The sequence below is a fragment of the Motacilla alba genome, chromosome 1 (assembly GCF_015832195.1).
Source record: "Motacilla alba alba isolate MOTALB_02 chromosome 1, Motacilla_alba_V1.0_pri, whole genome shotgun sequence".
NCBI lineage: Eukaryota > Metazoa > Chordata > Aves > Passeriformes > Motacillidae > Motacilla > Motacilla alba.
In genome coordinates, this window is record NC_052016.1 from 13,142,259 (window position 1) to 13,155,408 (window position 13,150).

Below are 13,150 nucleotides of genomic sequence, written 5' to 3' on the forward strand. Positions count from 1 at the left end.
CTTGTCAGCCAGAAGGCCTGCTAAGGGGCTTTGGAAATGGGGTTCTGTGTTGATGAAAGTTTAAAAGCACTGTCAACTTGTGTAAAGGCCTCTTATCTGTGGAGGGGAGTAGCTGCTTTACATCACTCCTTTATTTTACATCACTACTTTACCGGTGTTATGCAACAGTTTGGAGTGGAAGTGCAAAGGAAGAGACACCATCAAAGGAGAGTTTCCATCAAGCTGCTGAGACTTCCAGGAGCTGGGCTGGAAGTGGCAGGGGTGGCATCCAGCACTGCTGCTGTGGTCATTGCCCACTTTTGTGGCTTGGAGAATTTTGGTCTCTTTAGGGTGCATCTTGCTGCTAACAGCAGGGTTGTATTGAGGTGAAAGGAGGAATGTCACTTTGTCTTCCCTGTCTGACAATTTGGGAACTGTGGTTTTATTTTTCTCTTCTACAAGCCCATGTTTAAAAGGCAGTTCTGACAAGTTCATGGGCATAGTACTACCAGAGAATCAAAAAATAAGTGGGTAGCTGAACAAAGTAATTCAGTGATTTGCTTGGATCTTGACCCTTTTTAGGGAAAAGTGAAGTGTACTAGCTCTAGTCAGTATTTAACTTATTCTGGGAGCATTTTTAGAAGCTTAATAGTTACCTGAAGTTGCTAACTCTGGTTTAAAATGGGATCCATGTTTCCTGGATGTGCTGTAGAGTGATACTCTTTTGGCTCAGAGTGAAGTCATGCAAGAGGAGACTTGCAATAGATGTTCTCTATTGGAGAACATCAGAAAGGTTAGGATAACCTAGGATGCAATGTTTTTGTCAAAAATCTGTGCTTAGCTAAGCTGCATTTATCTTGATAGACTAGTTTAACAGTCTAGCTTAGGCATCCACAGGCAGATTTTGGAGACAAGCAATTTGAAATAATTTTAAAGTTGTTTAGGGATAATCCCTGAATAGCAAATTGGAAATCTGCTGAGAGTCTGCTTCAGTGGAGAGAGAAGTGGTGCTCAGTACTCCAGTGGTCCAGGGAAAGGTTTGGGTTTTTTGTTGTGGTGGTTTTTTGGGTTTTTTTGGTTTTTTGTTTTTGGTGGGTTTTTTTTGTTCGTTTGTATTTTTTTTACCCCTGAAGCTGACTTCTCCAGCAGGACTGAGAAGTCTCATTAATGCTGGATGTTGGTCACAATTAGCTCAGTGTTATGCCACAACACGGAGTGTGTGCATGTGCATGCCAGTGTAATGGATCGTCGCCTTCAGAGCAGCCACAGAGACCAGCTGGAGTTGAAAAGTCTCAGCCTGTGTTGACATTTCTGAGGGAAAACAAACCGTGACAGGTGTGAACATTCCCTTGTTTCTGGTTTTGTTCCAGAAACTCTGCTAATTTTGCAGCACAAATGTAAATGTTATAGTCCCTGTGCTGAAAAGTACGTTCTTTTGGCAAAGCTTGGGGTTAGGGGATTTATTATGTGAAAGTGAGCTCTCCTATAAAAACCTTCCCCTCCTGAAAAAGAATGTTATATGTCTGTGAGGTGGGGAGGGTGAAATATAGGCTTGATTTCCCCTTCTCTTGCCCCCCCATCAACTCCCCCTTCGGCAGTGCCGCCCCAGCTCTCCCTGTGTGCCCTGTCCCCTGCCATATCCTATTCCTGAGAGCTCCAGACTCGGCTGCTGGGAGCCCAGTGCTGTAGCCAGCAGCTATGAAGGAGTTAATTTACTGCTGCCTGTGCTCTCTGACTGTTGTTTTGACAAGTATCTCTGGTGATTTGAGTCCCTAACTGCTCCCAGTGCTTATAAAAGCCAGCAGCCAGGCTCCCACGTGTTTGCCTAAGGAGAGAACAGAAATTTCCCTCTTCCTTGCATAGCTTATGCCTATACAGAGACTTTTCTTCCATCTATTTCATTGCTTGCATCTTCTTTGTTGATTTTAGAGCACTGCTTTGGGGGAGGATGTTGGAGAAATCTCACTTTGAAAACAATTGTTCTGAATTCTTGAGAAAGGGGAAATGGGTTTATATTGTGTCTGTGGGTCTCTCAGCAAAGAGGGGTGTTCAGAGCCTTTATTCAAAATGTAAACATCGTGTAAACATGTAAAAACCCCTTTTTTGTGCATTGTATAATAAGTTGTGTGTTTGCCCATTTGAACTTGGGGGTTTATTGTCTCTGTTTTCTATTTTATTCTACGGGGGCCAGTAACGCTCACACATCTTTCTGCTTACTCAGCTTTGCAAATGCAGCCAATTGCTATCATAGATCATCGTTGTTTTTGACATAGTCTGCCTGATATGTTTCTTCCCCCTTCTGCTTCCTCCCCTGCCAACGTGACAAAGAAGGCATCTCTGTCTCATCTCAGAAATTAAAAACATCAGTTGTATTATGTTTTGCTTATTTAGAGTACAAATTCCAGTCAGTGAAAAGGGGTGAAACCCTTTTTTACTCTTTCACCCAGTGAAAAGGGGTGAAACCTTTTTTAGTTCTGTAAATGATTTTCAACCCAGAAAAAAGTTTGATATTCTAAAAGATAATTTTATTTATTTATTTGAATATGAGTTACATTTGGAACACAGATAGTGTTTGCATTGAAAAAAAAAAATCAATGCTTTTTTCCTAAACCAGTATTATCAACTTCTGATCTGCATGGAGTACTTAGCAGAAGAAAACATTATCTTTTAATTGAAATTCCAAATCCCAAAGGTACTATTATTTGGGGTTTTGTTAATACTTCTGTCTTTAATTTACAAAATAATTATATTTAACATAATATTACTTGTCCTAAATGTTTGCCTAGGCCCTCCCATCACACTCAATTGGGAGCAAGGGTGCCTTAATCTTTCAGACAGTCCTGCAAATAGAGAACAGATAATATTTCTGCCACCTACTTTTGTTGATCATTGCTGATGTATCACAGACACAGAGTTCTTCCTGGGCACAGAAATCCCCATGGCACTAAGCTGGAGTGTGTATGTTCCAGTTTGGCTGTAAGGACAGGAGTTCCTGCAGTCAGGTGTGTGTTCTGTGTTCAGGTGAGGGCTGCAGTGCAGGCTTTGGTGTGCCTGCTGTGCTTCCAGAGCTGCTGGGGCTGCAGTTCTACCTGGGGATGTTGTACAGCCACCTCCTACCACGGCAAAGCTGTCACTGCCTTAATGTCTTCTGCATTCCCTCCACTTGCAGCCTCATCAGTGCACTGGGGGATGAAGGGGCCTTTATGGGCACCAAGATTCTTGGTCAGCAGCCTCAAGCAGCGCTATGAGGCCTCCAACATTGCTGTCAGCCCTGGCCAATGTGCTGTTTTTCCAGCTGGAGTCAAAGCAGTGTAGGGAAGGTGTTTGCTGTTTATTCTAAAGTCCCCTTGCCCTTGTAGCTGTTAGGCTTCTCTAGAAGTTTGCCTGGCGTAGATTAGGTGAAAACTGGTTGTGGTCACTACCCAGGAAGTGCTCTTGAAGTTGAGCACACACTTTGTGGTAGAAGAGCAACAGGAGAATTACAGTGTGGCTTAACCACTTGGACTGGCCAGTGATGGAAGGCAGAAGCTTGCACTGCCAGGCTCCAAAGTACAGTTTACTCACATTTTATTTGAGCCATTTGGCTAGGATTTCTTCTGTTGCTAGCCCTCTGTCTTGGAGTAGTGCCCAAGCTTTGGGTATGGTTTACTTAGGAACTCTTCCCCTACTGCTTTCCAGAATAAACTGCAGATTGCAGCCTCCAGTATATGACCAAGCAGGGTGTGCTTTATTGTGCTTTTCATTCATGGAGCTTTACAAGAAGGAGATGAGACTCCACATGGGACTGCAGGCGTGTATGCAGACAGGCAAGTGTGTGGAGTAACAGTCAAGACACACACTGCTTCCTTGGCAATTCCCAAAAGATTAGAAATGAGACCTTAGGCTGCAGTTTTTGGAAGAAAACACTCATTTGACCTCTCTGGCTCATTTTATGCTGCACGATCTGATGAGTAATTTCTGCGAACATAGGAAACATCAAGAGACTTTCCTTTCCCTCTTAATTTTCTGTGCAGATTACTGTTATTTCTAAGATAAGTGCCAGATCTTTGGGCTGCCCTCTTTTTCATAATGTGGACTCTGACACACACAGACAGCTACATGCTTTTCTAGGTGGGGGTGAAGGAGTGCTAATTACATTTCATCTGCTGCTACTGAAGGAGAACAATATTGGCACAGAACCAGAATATTAAGAATGGTGATCCAGGTTTTTCTAGTTGATAGGATATGGAGCCTTTTTGTTGTTGTTGTTTTACTTAGCTACATATGCAGGTCTCTAGTATTATGGTACATACAGAAACACCCCTTTGATCTTTTTTTGACTTCATTACAAAAAGAAATATTCAGCACCTGTATGTGATGGTTTGTGTGTCCCCTTCTCTATTCTGTTCTAAATTTCTTATGGTCTAACAGAAGAGGGGGTGCCTCTCTCTTGTGTGTTCATCCAAACTAAGGATCTCAGGGGTTTTTAAAGGTAGAAAAATGCTTTGAAAGTACTTTCATGACAACATATCTCCTTGGTTCTCCGTTCAGCATCGTAATTTCTAACCCTTCTGAACTCTATCACTGTTCTCCAGCTGCATCTCTGGGCCTCAGTTGTTCTCTTCCACACTCTACCAGTGGCATTTCTGCTGTTGTCCCATGCTACCACCACTCCTTTCTCCTTTTCCTTTAGCAGAAATACTTAGTAAAAAGCATTTGCTATTGCCCTCAAATGGAAAACCAATAAAGGATGTCTAGGGACAAAATTTGCTCTGTCATTTTTGGGGACAAGTCATGGCCCTTTCTGCTGCTGCCTGACCTGTGGCTCAGGGAGCAGTGGAAGTTAAGGTGTTGGAAGCTCAGGTAGTAGGGAGAGTTATCTCAGCTGTAGCTGAACTGCTCTGAACATGTGAGGGTGTTTAGTCTTAAGCACATATACCAGAGACCAAATGTAAGATTTCCTTTCTGGTGTCTAGGACCCAGTGTTCTGATCAACAACGTAAAGAACATTTAAATAAGGAGGGATTTTTGCCCAGAGCCTCCTCATATGGCCTAGAAAGCAACAATATGTGCCAGAAAAGTATAACTAGCTGTTTGTGCTTCTGCTTTTGGGACAAAATATAATTGCCTACTATATTCCTAAAAGAATGTGAAAAGCTGATCTGTGCTGGGCTCCTAAATACTGCAGGCATATAAAGAAGGAAATATCAGAGTCTCATAGATACAGAATGAGGACAAAAAAAATGGATTTGAAGTCTGGAATCTGGTATCCAATGAGTCTTTTCACAAGGGAGAGGGGAATGACTGATGCTACACAACTTCATTTGTGATTGTACCCTGAGTGCCTAAATGTGCAACTCTTGTACTGTCACTTGCTTAGTGGGTGGAAGTGTGAGGGGGGTTTGGTGTGGAGTATCAAATAATTCTGAGCTCAGCTAGACCACTAGAAGCATCTCAACCTTCACTGCTCCTGCTGTTTCTTTATATAGCTTTGTACTGTGATCTGCTTTATACAGCACTGATTTAAAGTTGTCATACCGGGCTTCTCATCTTGTGGGCTGTGTTTACTCATTGTGAAAACTGCTGCTTGAAGGCACAACACTGCAAAATGTAATCTTGACAAGTATCTTGTTGCTCTTGTGGGGAGGACATAAATATTACTGCATTTAAGTTCAGTTTTGGGAAATGTGTTTCAATCTCACCATAGCTTATTTCCCTGTACCTGAGAAGTTTTGTCTTGAATAAAGAGGTTCTGTGGAGCTCTGTAACAGGTCTATACCCTTTTTTTTTTAATAGAGGAGGGAAGGGAGAATATGATGCAGCAAAGTAAGTCCAGAGAGTTGGATTGGCTGTATTTTTGCAATACTGTTACTTCTATGTATTTTGCCCCAGCCCCCCCCTTCCTTAAGAAGAACGTTGATGTACAAGGGTGTCTTTTCATCACAATGCCAGGAAACTAGCAACTCCCTTTCCTTTTATCTGATTCTGATTTCAGTCACTCCTCATTTTCTCAGTTTCTCACTGTGAGCTTCTATTTTGTATGTCTTGGAGCTGTGCTCTGAGATGTATAATTTTCCCAAACCCTGTAATTAAGGGATTCTTGGGATTGAGGAGCCAGTAGAGAATGGAAGGAAACTAAGCAGTAAGTGTTGCTGGAATTCTTGATGTCAAATGGGAAATGTCAAGACTTCTGGTAGGCTTGTATGCAAGTAAATGTATGAGAAGCAAGGGGAGGGAAGACTGGCATGAAGGCAGAGGAGTGTGTAAATGTGAATCGGGGTGCCTGGGGTGGAGACTTCTGTTATCACCAACTTTTGTCATGTGCGTTAGGAATGTCGTTAGGGTGGATTTTCAAGGGAAATAAAAGATGCTACACTAAGGGCTGCCAATTCAGTGAGTGGCAGCTTTTGTCATTAGTCATGAGTATTTCAGCAGTGCCCTTATTACCCTGTCACTGAGGGTGCTCTTCCAGATCCCGTATAAAACTGGGACTCTGAATCTTGTCTAATATCTTTATTCCTGAATAAAGCAATCCTGGGGATCCTGTCTTGTTACAACCTGTGTATTCTATTATCTGTTCAGTATTTGGTGTTTGTTTGAATTTGTGCATCTTGACCTAAACTGTTGTGTACTTCTGTGTGTGCACTGTTGAGTAGCATTCTGGGCTGTCCACATGTTTAGATAAATGTGCTCCCTTTTTGGAGGGATTTGTTCCTCCAAAAAGAAACTATGCCTCTCTGTAATCTCCTAGGTTGAATGGTGCTGCAGAAATACTCGTACCTGTTTGTTAACCCTCTCTTGCTGCTTTATTTCCTTCCCTCTTCAGATTACACGCTTACAGTGGAGGCGGTGAAATTGAAGCCATTCTTTGTAGCAGGCCACACCTTTGAGATGACATGTAAAGTGTCCTCCAAAAACATCAAGACGCCACGCTATTCCGTCCTCATCACAGCTGAGAAGCCCCTCACGGACCAGTCAAACCCCAACGGGACCACTCGCATCATCTCCTTGAACCAGGATTCGGTGGTGCGGCTGGAAGACTGGACGGACCAGACCCGCGTGGATGGGGTGGTCCTGGAGAAGGTGCAGGAGAATGAGTTCCGCTACAGGATGTACCAGACCCAGATCTCTGATGCTGGGCTGTACCGCTGCGTGGTGACCGCCTGGTCTCCGGGTGGTGGGGGCATGTGGCGTGAAGCAGTGAATGGTTTATCCAACCCTATCCAGATAGACTTCCAGACATCAGGTTGGTACAGAACCTGGCAGCCGTGTGTCTAAGCCAGAGAGGGAGAAAATTCTGTGACGCTTTCCCATTGATTTCCCTGTGTCTCAGAAATACCAGTTCTTTGGAACAAATGGTATGATGGCTGAGAGCTGTGCTTGTCTTCTTTGGTGGTACTTGTGTCCTTTGTGCTATTGATTGTTTACAGAAAGATGTTTAATGAATTGGCTGTAATCATAACCCCTGGGTTTTTCTCTACTAATGCAGCTTTTATGGTCCTGCAGGCTTAGAGCTCGTTCTCAGTATGGAGCAACTGCTGCTGCATTTGCCAGCTGTATCACTAGATTGTTAGTAGCGGCTGCTCTGGAAGAGCATTAATATAAACTGAATTTCTGTTCCAAAACAGACTCTATTAGCATAGCACTAAATTCCCTGAGCACACCTCACTGTTGATGTAATTGCAGAAAATGGTCAGATCAGGGTAACATTTCAGCCATCTCAGTAAGTGTATCCTGCCGCTGCAAGACCTTAGAGGTCCCTCGTGGCTGAGCTACAAAGCTCCACAAATTGGGAGGAATTTCAGTACCCAGAAGGACATCCTGTTCCTCAGTTGCTTGCTGAAACCCTTACCTTCAGCTGTAACTAAGCCTGCCTGTTGAGACTTCTATAGAAATGTGCCTGTCCTGATACTATGTTGGAGGGAGGGAGAGATGGATGGAATTGATTTGGATCATCAGAGATGCATATTAACTCTGACTTCTGTCATATTATATTGTTGGAAAGTGCAGTGGGAGCTGTTTTTATAACACTGGTGCACATATGAGTGAAGGGCTCCTCTCATGATTTGATAAACCAAGCTATGGGGTTTTGAGCTGGTGGGGCTTTCATGCTCATATTCTGCTGGTAGTAACAGGCTGTAGCATATTTAGGAGATGTGTCTGTGTCTAGGCAAGAGCAACCTGACTTCTGGCTGCATCTGCAGCTAAGGTAATTATTCTAGATGATGTGGTTCCTAAGATCTGAACTTGCTTATATGGCACACTGGGAAAAGGACAAGGGCTGATTGTAGGAGGACAGCCTGGCAATGGGGACATCACTTCGTAGGAAGCTTTGAGATGTAGATTTGATCTAAGCTGGCCAGACAGAGGACATTGACTCAGCTTCTTTCAGTTTTAGGTAATTTCTGAAGATGGTTTAGTGGGCTGTAGTTTTAGCCTTATTACTCTTCATATCTGGGTCAGACACAGTGGGAGAGTAGTATTTGCAAAGGGGGTGATAAGAGAAACCAGCAAGAATGAAATATGCACAAAACCCCACCCTGCCCCTCCAAGCTCCTATGCGGAGGCTTCCCTACACAAAAGTGGTGGTTTGTGCCTCTCCCAATATTGCTGGTCTTGTCACTTTGAACTCCCATCCAAAAAGTTTGTTGGGATGCTTTGACACCCAGGGTTCAGAGGGAACCCTGCAAGCAATGCAAGGGAGGGGGAAGCGTGCGTGTTGTAGTCTTGACTTCTTTTTGCTGTCAGCCTCTCCTCTCAACCCCTCCACCCAGATAGGATTTCTGGAGCGTGGAGTGAAGAAAGGGAGGCAGCGTGTAGAAGTGCCCTGGGAATGTGTGAATTCCAGTAGCAGGGCTGGAGCAGAGGGAGGGATGGTCCTGAAGTCCTATCAGCCTTTCATTCTTTACAAAAGAATGAAGAAAGAAATGAGATCCCAGGCACAATTTGCTGCAGTGCTATTTCCCAAAATAATCTTGGCATGTAGCAAAATCTGTTTTGAAATACCTGCAATTTTCTTTAATTGATGGATGAACTTTGTGTCCTTCAGTTGTTACTCAGATATCCCTGCTGGATATTCACCTCTGGGCACAATGAGACCATGTGATGAGCACAGTTAAAATGGACTGTGGAATTATTATTTGGGAAATCATCTGGAATTAAGTATACAAGACAGAAGATGTTTCTTGGGTGTGTTACTTTGGTTTTGTTTGCTGAACCCTCCTGTCTTTGATGCAGACTGAGTCAGGGAGCCAGAGGTAAATGGCAAAGTTGTGGAGCAGCTATGAAAGCACAGCTCAGATATCACACCCTTCTCTTGCATCCTGTGGCACAAGCAGCTGTCAAACTTGTTCTTCAGAAAAAATAAGTTGGTGCCAGAATTTCCCTAATGGGCATGGTGAAAGACAGAACTGCTGAGGGAGCTAGTTATTTGTCAGGAAAATTTCCTCAAAATTGGAGGGAAGATACTAACAGGAAAGGTGCAGGAAAAAAGAGGGGCATGCAGCTTTCCCAGCAACTGGAAAAAAACCCAAAACCTGGGGAAGCACCAGTGTGCTAAATCCCGAGTTGTAGGGAGGGTGGGGTGTGGTATCTTATGAGTGTTTGTCCCTGATAGGAAAACTGTTAAGGAGTCAATTGCACTGATTTCTCAAAGTATATCAGAAAGACAACTTATCTATGACTGCTGGAGGGAGTATATACAGCAGTGTAATTTTGAAAAATAGAATGTATTCCATTCTCCTCCGAACTTTGAAATCTTGGGCTTGGGCAGCATTTTCAGCTTCCATCATGGCTGTTGGAGTGGGGAAGGGATCAATAAGGAAGCAGCTTTTTCAGCAAAAGGAAGCCCTTAAAGGGTTTTACGTGAAGCTTTTAGTCCTAGGAGGAATTTCTTTCTCAGTTGTTTTTATTGATTCCCCTTTGATGGGGGATGGTGAGGCTTGCTGGGACTGGAAATCCTTCTCTCTCATTTGACTCTCTCCCAGATCTCTCCAAGCTGAGTGATGTTTCAAAGAGGAGTTTTTAAGCGTGCATACACATTGTGCAATGTGATCTCTCTGAGTGGCAGGGGCCTGTGAGCTTTTCATATATGAGCTGGGGACTGCACACGTGAAACTTCAGCGTTTCCTGCCACAATAGGCTTGAAATGTGGCGGTGCTCTGAAATGTTTTTCCATGAACATCTGTGGAAAATGTCTTGCTCAGATTCTTTCCATTCAAGGCAGAACTTGCTGGCTGCAAGCAGAGATCTCCTCTCTTCTTTCTCCACTTGCTGTTGCAGAAGGGTGTATTTATTCTATTTGGTAATGATCTGAAATGTTAATGTAAAGGCATTTGTTTGAAACACCCTGAACTAAAACAATAGGAAACGTGGATTTTGTCCACTGGACCATATGAACTGGAAGTGAGGGTGGGGGAGTTGGTGAGGAGGAGTCTACTGAGCCATTAGTTTTCAAATATTCAATCAATGGCAGATTGTTCTCTGCTGGATATATTTAAGGACCAGAGAGGATCTTGTCAATCTTCTGGTATGACTTCATGGATAACATGGATCGCTAGACCAGTTTCATAAAATGAATGCCTTCTGTATGTCCAGCTGCTGTAAGCAAAACAAGCTTATCTGGTGGGCAGGGAAAGCTGTCCCATATGAAGAATTTAATATTCCTCAGTGCTTTTTTTGTTTGTCTTCCCAGGGTAGGACAGAAAGGTTCTGCCATGTCTTTTTTAAAAGGTTGCCCAGTGATGTGAGGAACAAGAGCAGCTGCCAGTGCCTGTCTTGAAATGTTCTCTTAATTTCATTGCACATTTTCTACTCCAGTGCATCCTCTCTCTTCCTGAGCTATCGGTTGATGCGTGTGTACAGAGCCTTTCTTTCAGCCTGGAACACACCAGTCTTCTGTCCCTTGTGTTCTTCTCAAGCCAGTGTATGAAGACAGCTTCATAAACTCTGTTTTGGCATATGTCCTTTAATCTTCAAACCCTTTCACCATGAATTGAGCAACCCAGGTTGGTGTTGAGAATGTGTCTGCCCACTACACACTCCACAGAAGTGACTTATTTTCCTTTCCCTTGAAGGAAACAGGGAGAATGAAGCTTTTAATATCATGTTGAGAAGTGTGTTATGAGAGAGATCCATTTGGAGCTTGGCTGTGCTCTGAGCTGTCTCTGCTCTGTGCCATTCAGCCGAGGGTAGAAAGTTCTGGAGAGGCAAAAATAAAAGAGAACTTGTAAGGGAAATATCTCAATGAAATCTTCAGCTCTGGATTACAGCTGCATGTGAGCTCATTGCACAGCAATGTATTATCGTTCACTTTGGAAGAAGCTGAGATAAACCAAGAGCTGCTGAAATATGAGCTGAGTATTGATGTTGAACTTGCAATTAAAATGAAATGATGCCCTGCAATGACCCCAAGAGATACTCAATTTCAAGAAGGGCGAATAGGAAGATTCTTAAAGGAAAGAAAGCTTAATCACGGAAATGAATGAAAAGCAGTGCAGCAGAAACTCTTTGGCAAGAAAGGCTGGTATTTTCCAGCCACTGTTAATGGGCAGGAACGTGCTTTGTCATTGTGTGCCTTTGTGCCTGTGTGCATTAATTTGTAGCTGGAAGTAGAAACCAGAGACTTAACTACTGAGGGCTTCTTCCAGTAACAGCCATTATGAGGCTTGGGGTAAAGTTTGTTAGGGAACAGCTTCACGAAGAAACTGGGAAAGGGCAGGGGTCTGGAAAAGTGAAGGTGAAGAAACTTATTATCTGGAGAAAAGCAGGTCATGGAATTCTCAGTTGAAGAGTGAATGATTTGGTGCCAGGGCAGAGATGAGTAATATTTTGGACGATGCAGAACTTGTGGGTTGCATCAGTTGTTTTCCCCGTTGTGGTCTGTGGTGCTGTCTGATTGGAAGCAGGGTAGCTGTGTGCAGGAATTCCAGTCCCCCTGGTCAGTGATGGCCTGAGCATGGGCTTCTCGGGGGGGAACAGCCTGCCCCAGGTCTCTGTTGTCATCAGATTACTTGACCTTTCTCTTCTCTACTTGGCTTGGAAATAAAGGGAGCTCTTGTCTGTGGGGAGACTATACCTTATTCCTGCAGAGAAGTACAGGGTAAAATGTTATTTAAAGAAAACAAAACATCACCTAGGACCCTAGATAATTAGGACGTCTTCTGTTACACAACTGGGTTTTAACTGGCTTTTTGTTATTCTCTTTCATTTTCCCATTTTTCTTGCAGATTTAAAGTGTTTGGATTACTGAGCAGGGAAGGAAAGCAGGGAGAAAATAGGGTGACATCAGGTGAAGAGGGCTCAGAATTTGTCTCCAATTTGTAAATCCTTAAGTTGAGTAAATTAACTCAATCAACTTGAACTCCTCTTTTCCACCCTGCATCCCTTTCAGTGTGAGTCTGATTGAGCACAAAATATTAAACAATTCTTGGTTCAGTTTACAAACACTTTGTCCTTTCACTTTTATGTGTGGAAGAATTAGCATAGCACTTTTTAGCTGCAAACTGTATCACTGTAGGGTCTGGCTCCTGGAGTTAACTTCCTGGTGACATGAAATCATCAGTTGGAGCATTGAGATCTATTATAAAAGGGAACATTCAGAGAAAAGTACACTGAAGAAATCCTGATTCTGGAACCTGCTTTCTCTTAAGCACTTCTGGATTTGTACCGGTAAACTTCTAACCTCAATTTCTTCACTTTCTGTTTAAAGTTGTGTAGTGTTTTTCAAGTGTTCAGGAGTCAAGAAATGCTCTGAAAACTCTTACCATCCTGACTGTAGGTGCTTTTTAATATAAAATTGTTACTACTTTAATAAAGAAGAAAACTTCTTTTAGGTGTTTTATCTAAGCTTACATAAGGCCTTATTTATAGTGAGGAGCAGATATTTTGACTTATTTTAAATCAAAGTTCTCAGCAGAACATGGCAATTTATGATGCTTAGCTCTTAGAATTGGGAGTGCTGGTTTGTTTTGTAAATCTGTGCTCTTTAGCTTCCAAATTATCATAGGGAATGACACTTATCTTCAAATCTGAAGTTATTAAAATCCAGTTATTTCTCAACTTTCAAGCTCATATACAGCTTTTCAGCATTTAACTTTGCTTTGTTCTTGATGAGTTTTACAGGTCGTGCTTGATCTGTCAGCCCTGCAATTGAAACTAAACTCTGGTTTGTTTATTCTCCCGAGTGACCAGT

At 42.9% G+C, this 13,150-nt stretch overlaps 1 protein-coding gene across 3 annotated transcripts in view; it reads left to right on the top strand.

Annotated features, from left to right (window-relative positions):
* PTGFRN (prostaglandin F2 receptor inhibitor) overlaps positions 1-13,150 on the top strand; it is a 65,845-nt gene that overhangs the window by 37,050 nt on the left and 15,645 nt on the right. For all 3 annotated transcript variants that reach the window (XM_038136734.1, XM_038136744.1, XM_038136755.1), the window contains one exon: positions 6,785-7,204. In XM_038136734.1, the coding sequence (XP_037992662.1) occupies positions 6,785-7,204 (420 nt within the window). The remainder of the gene's footprint in view (positions 1-6,784; positions 7,205-13,150) is intronic.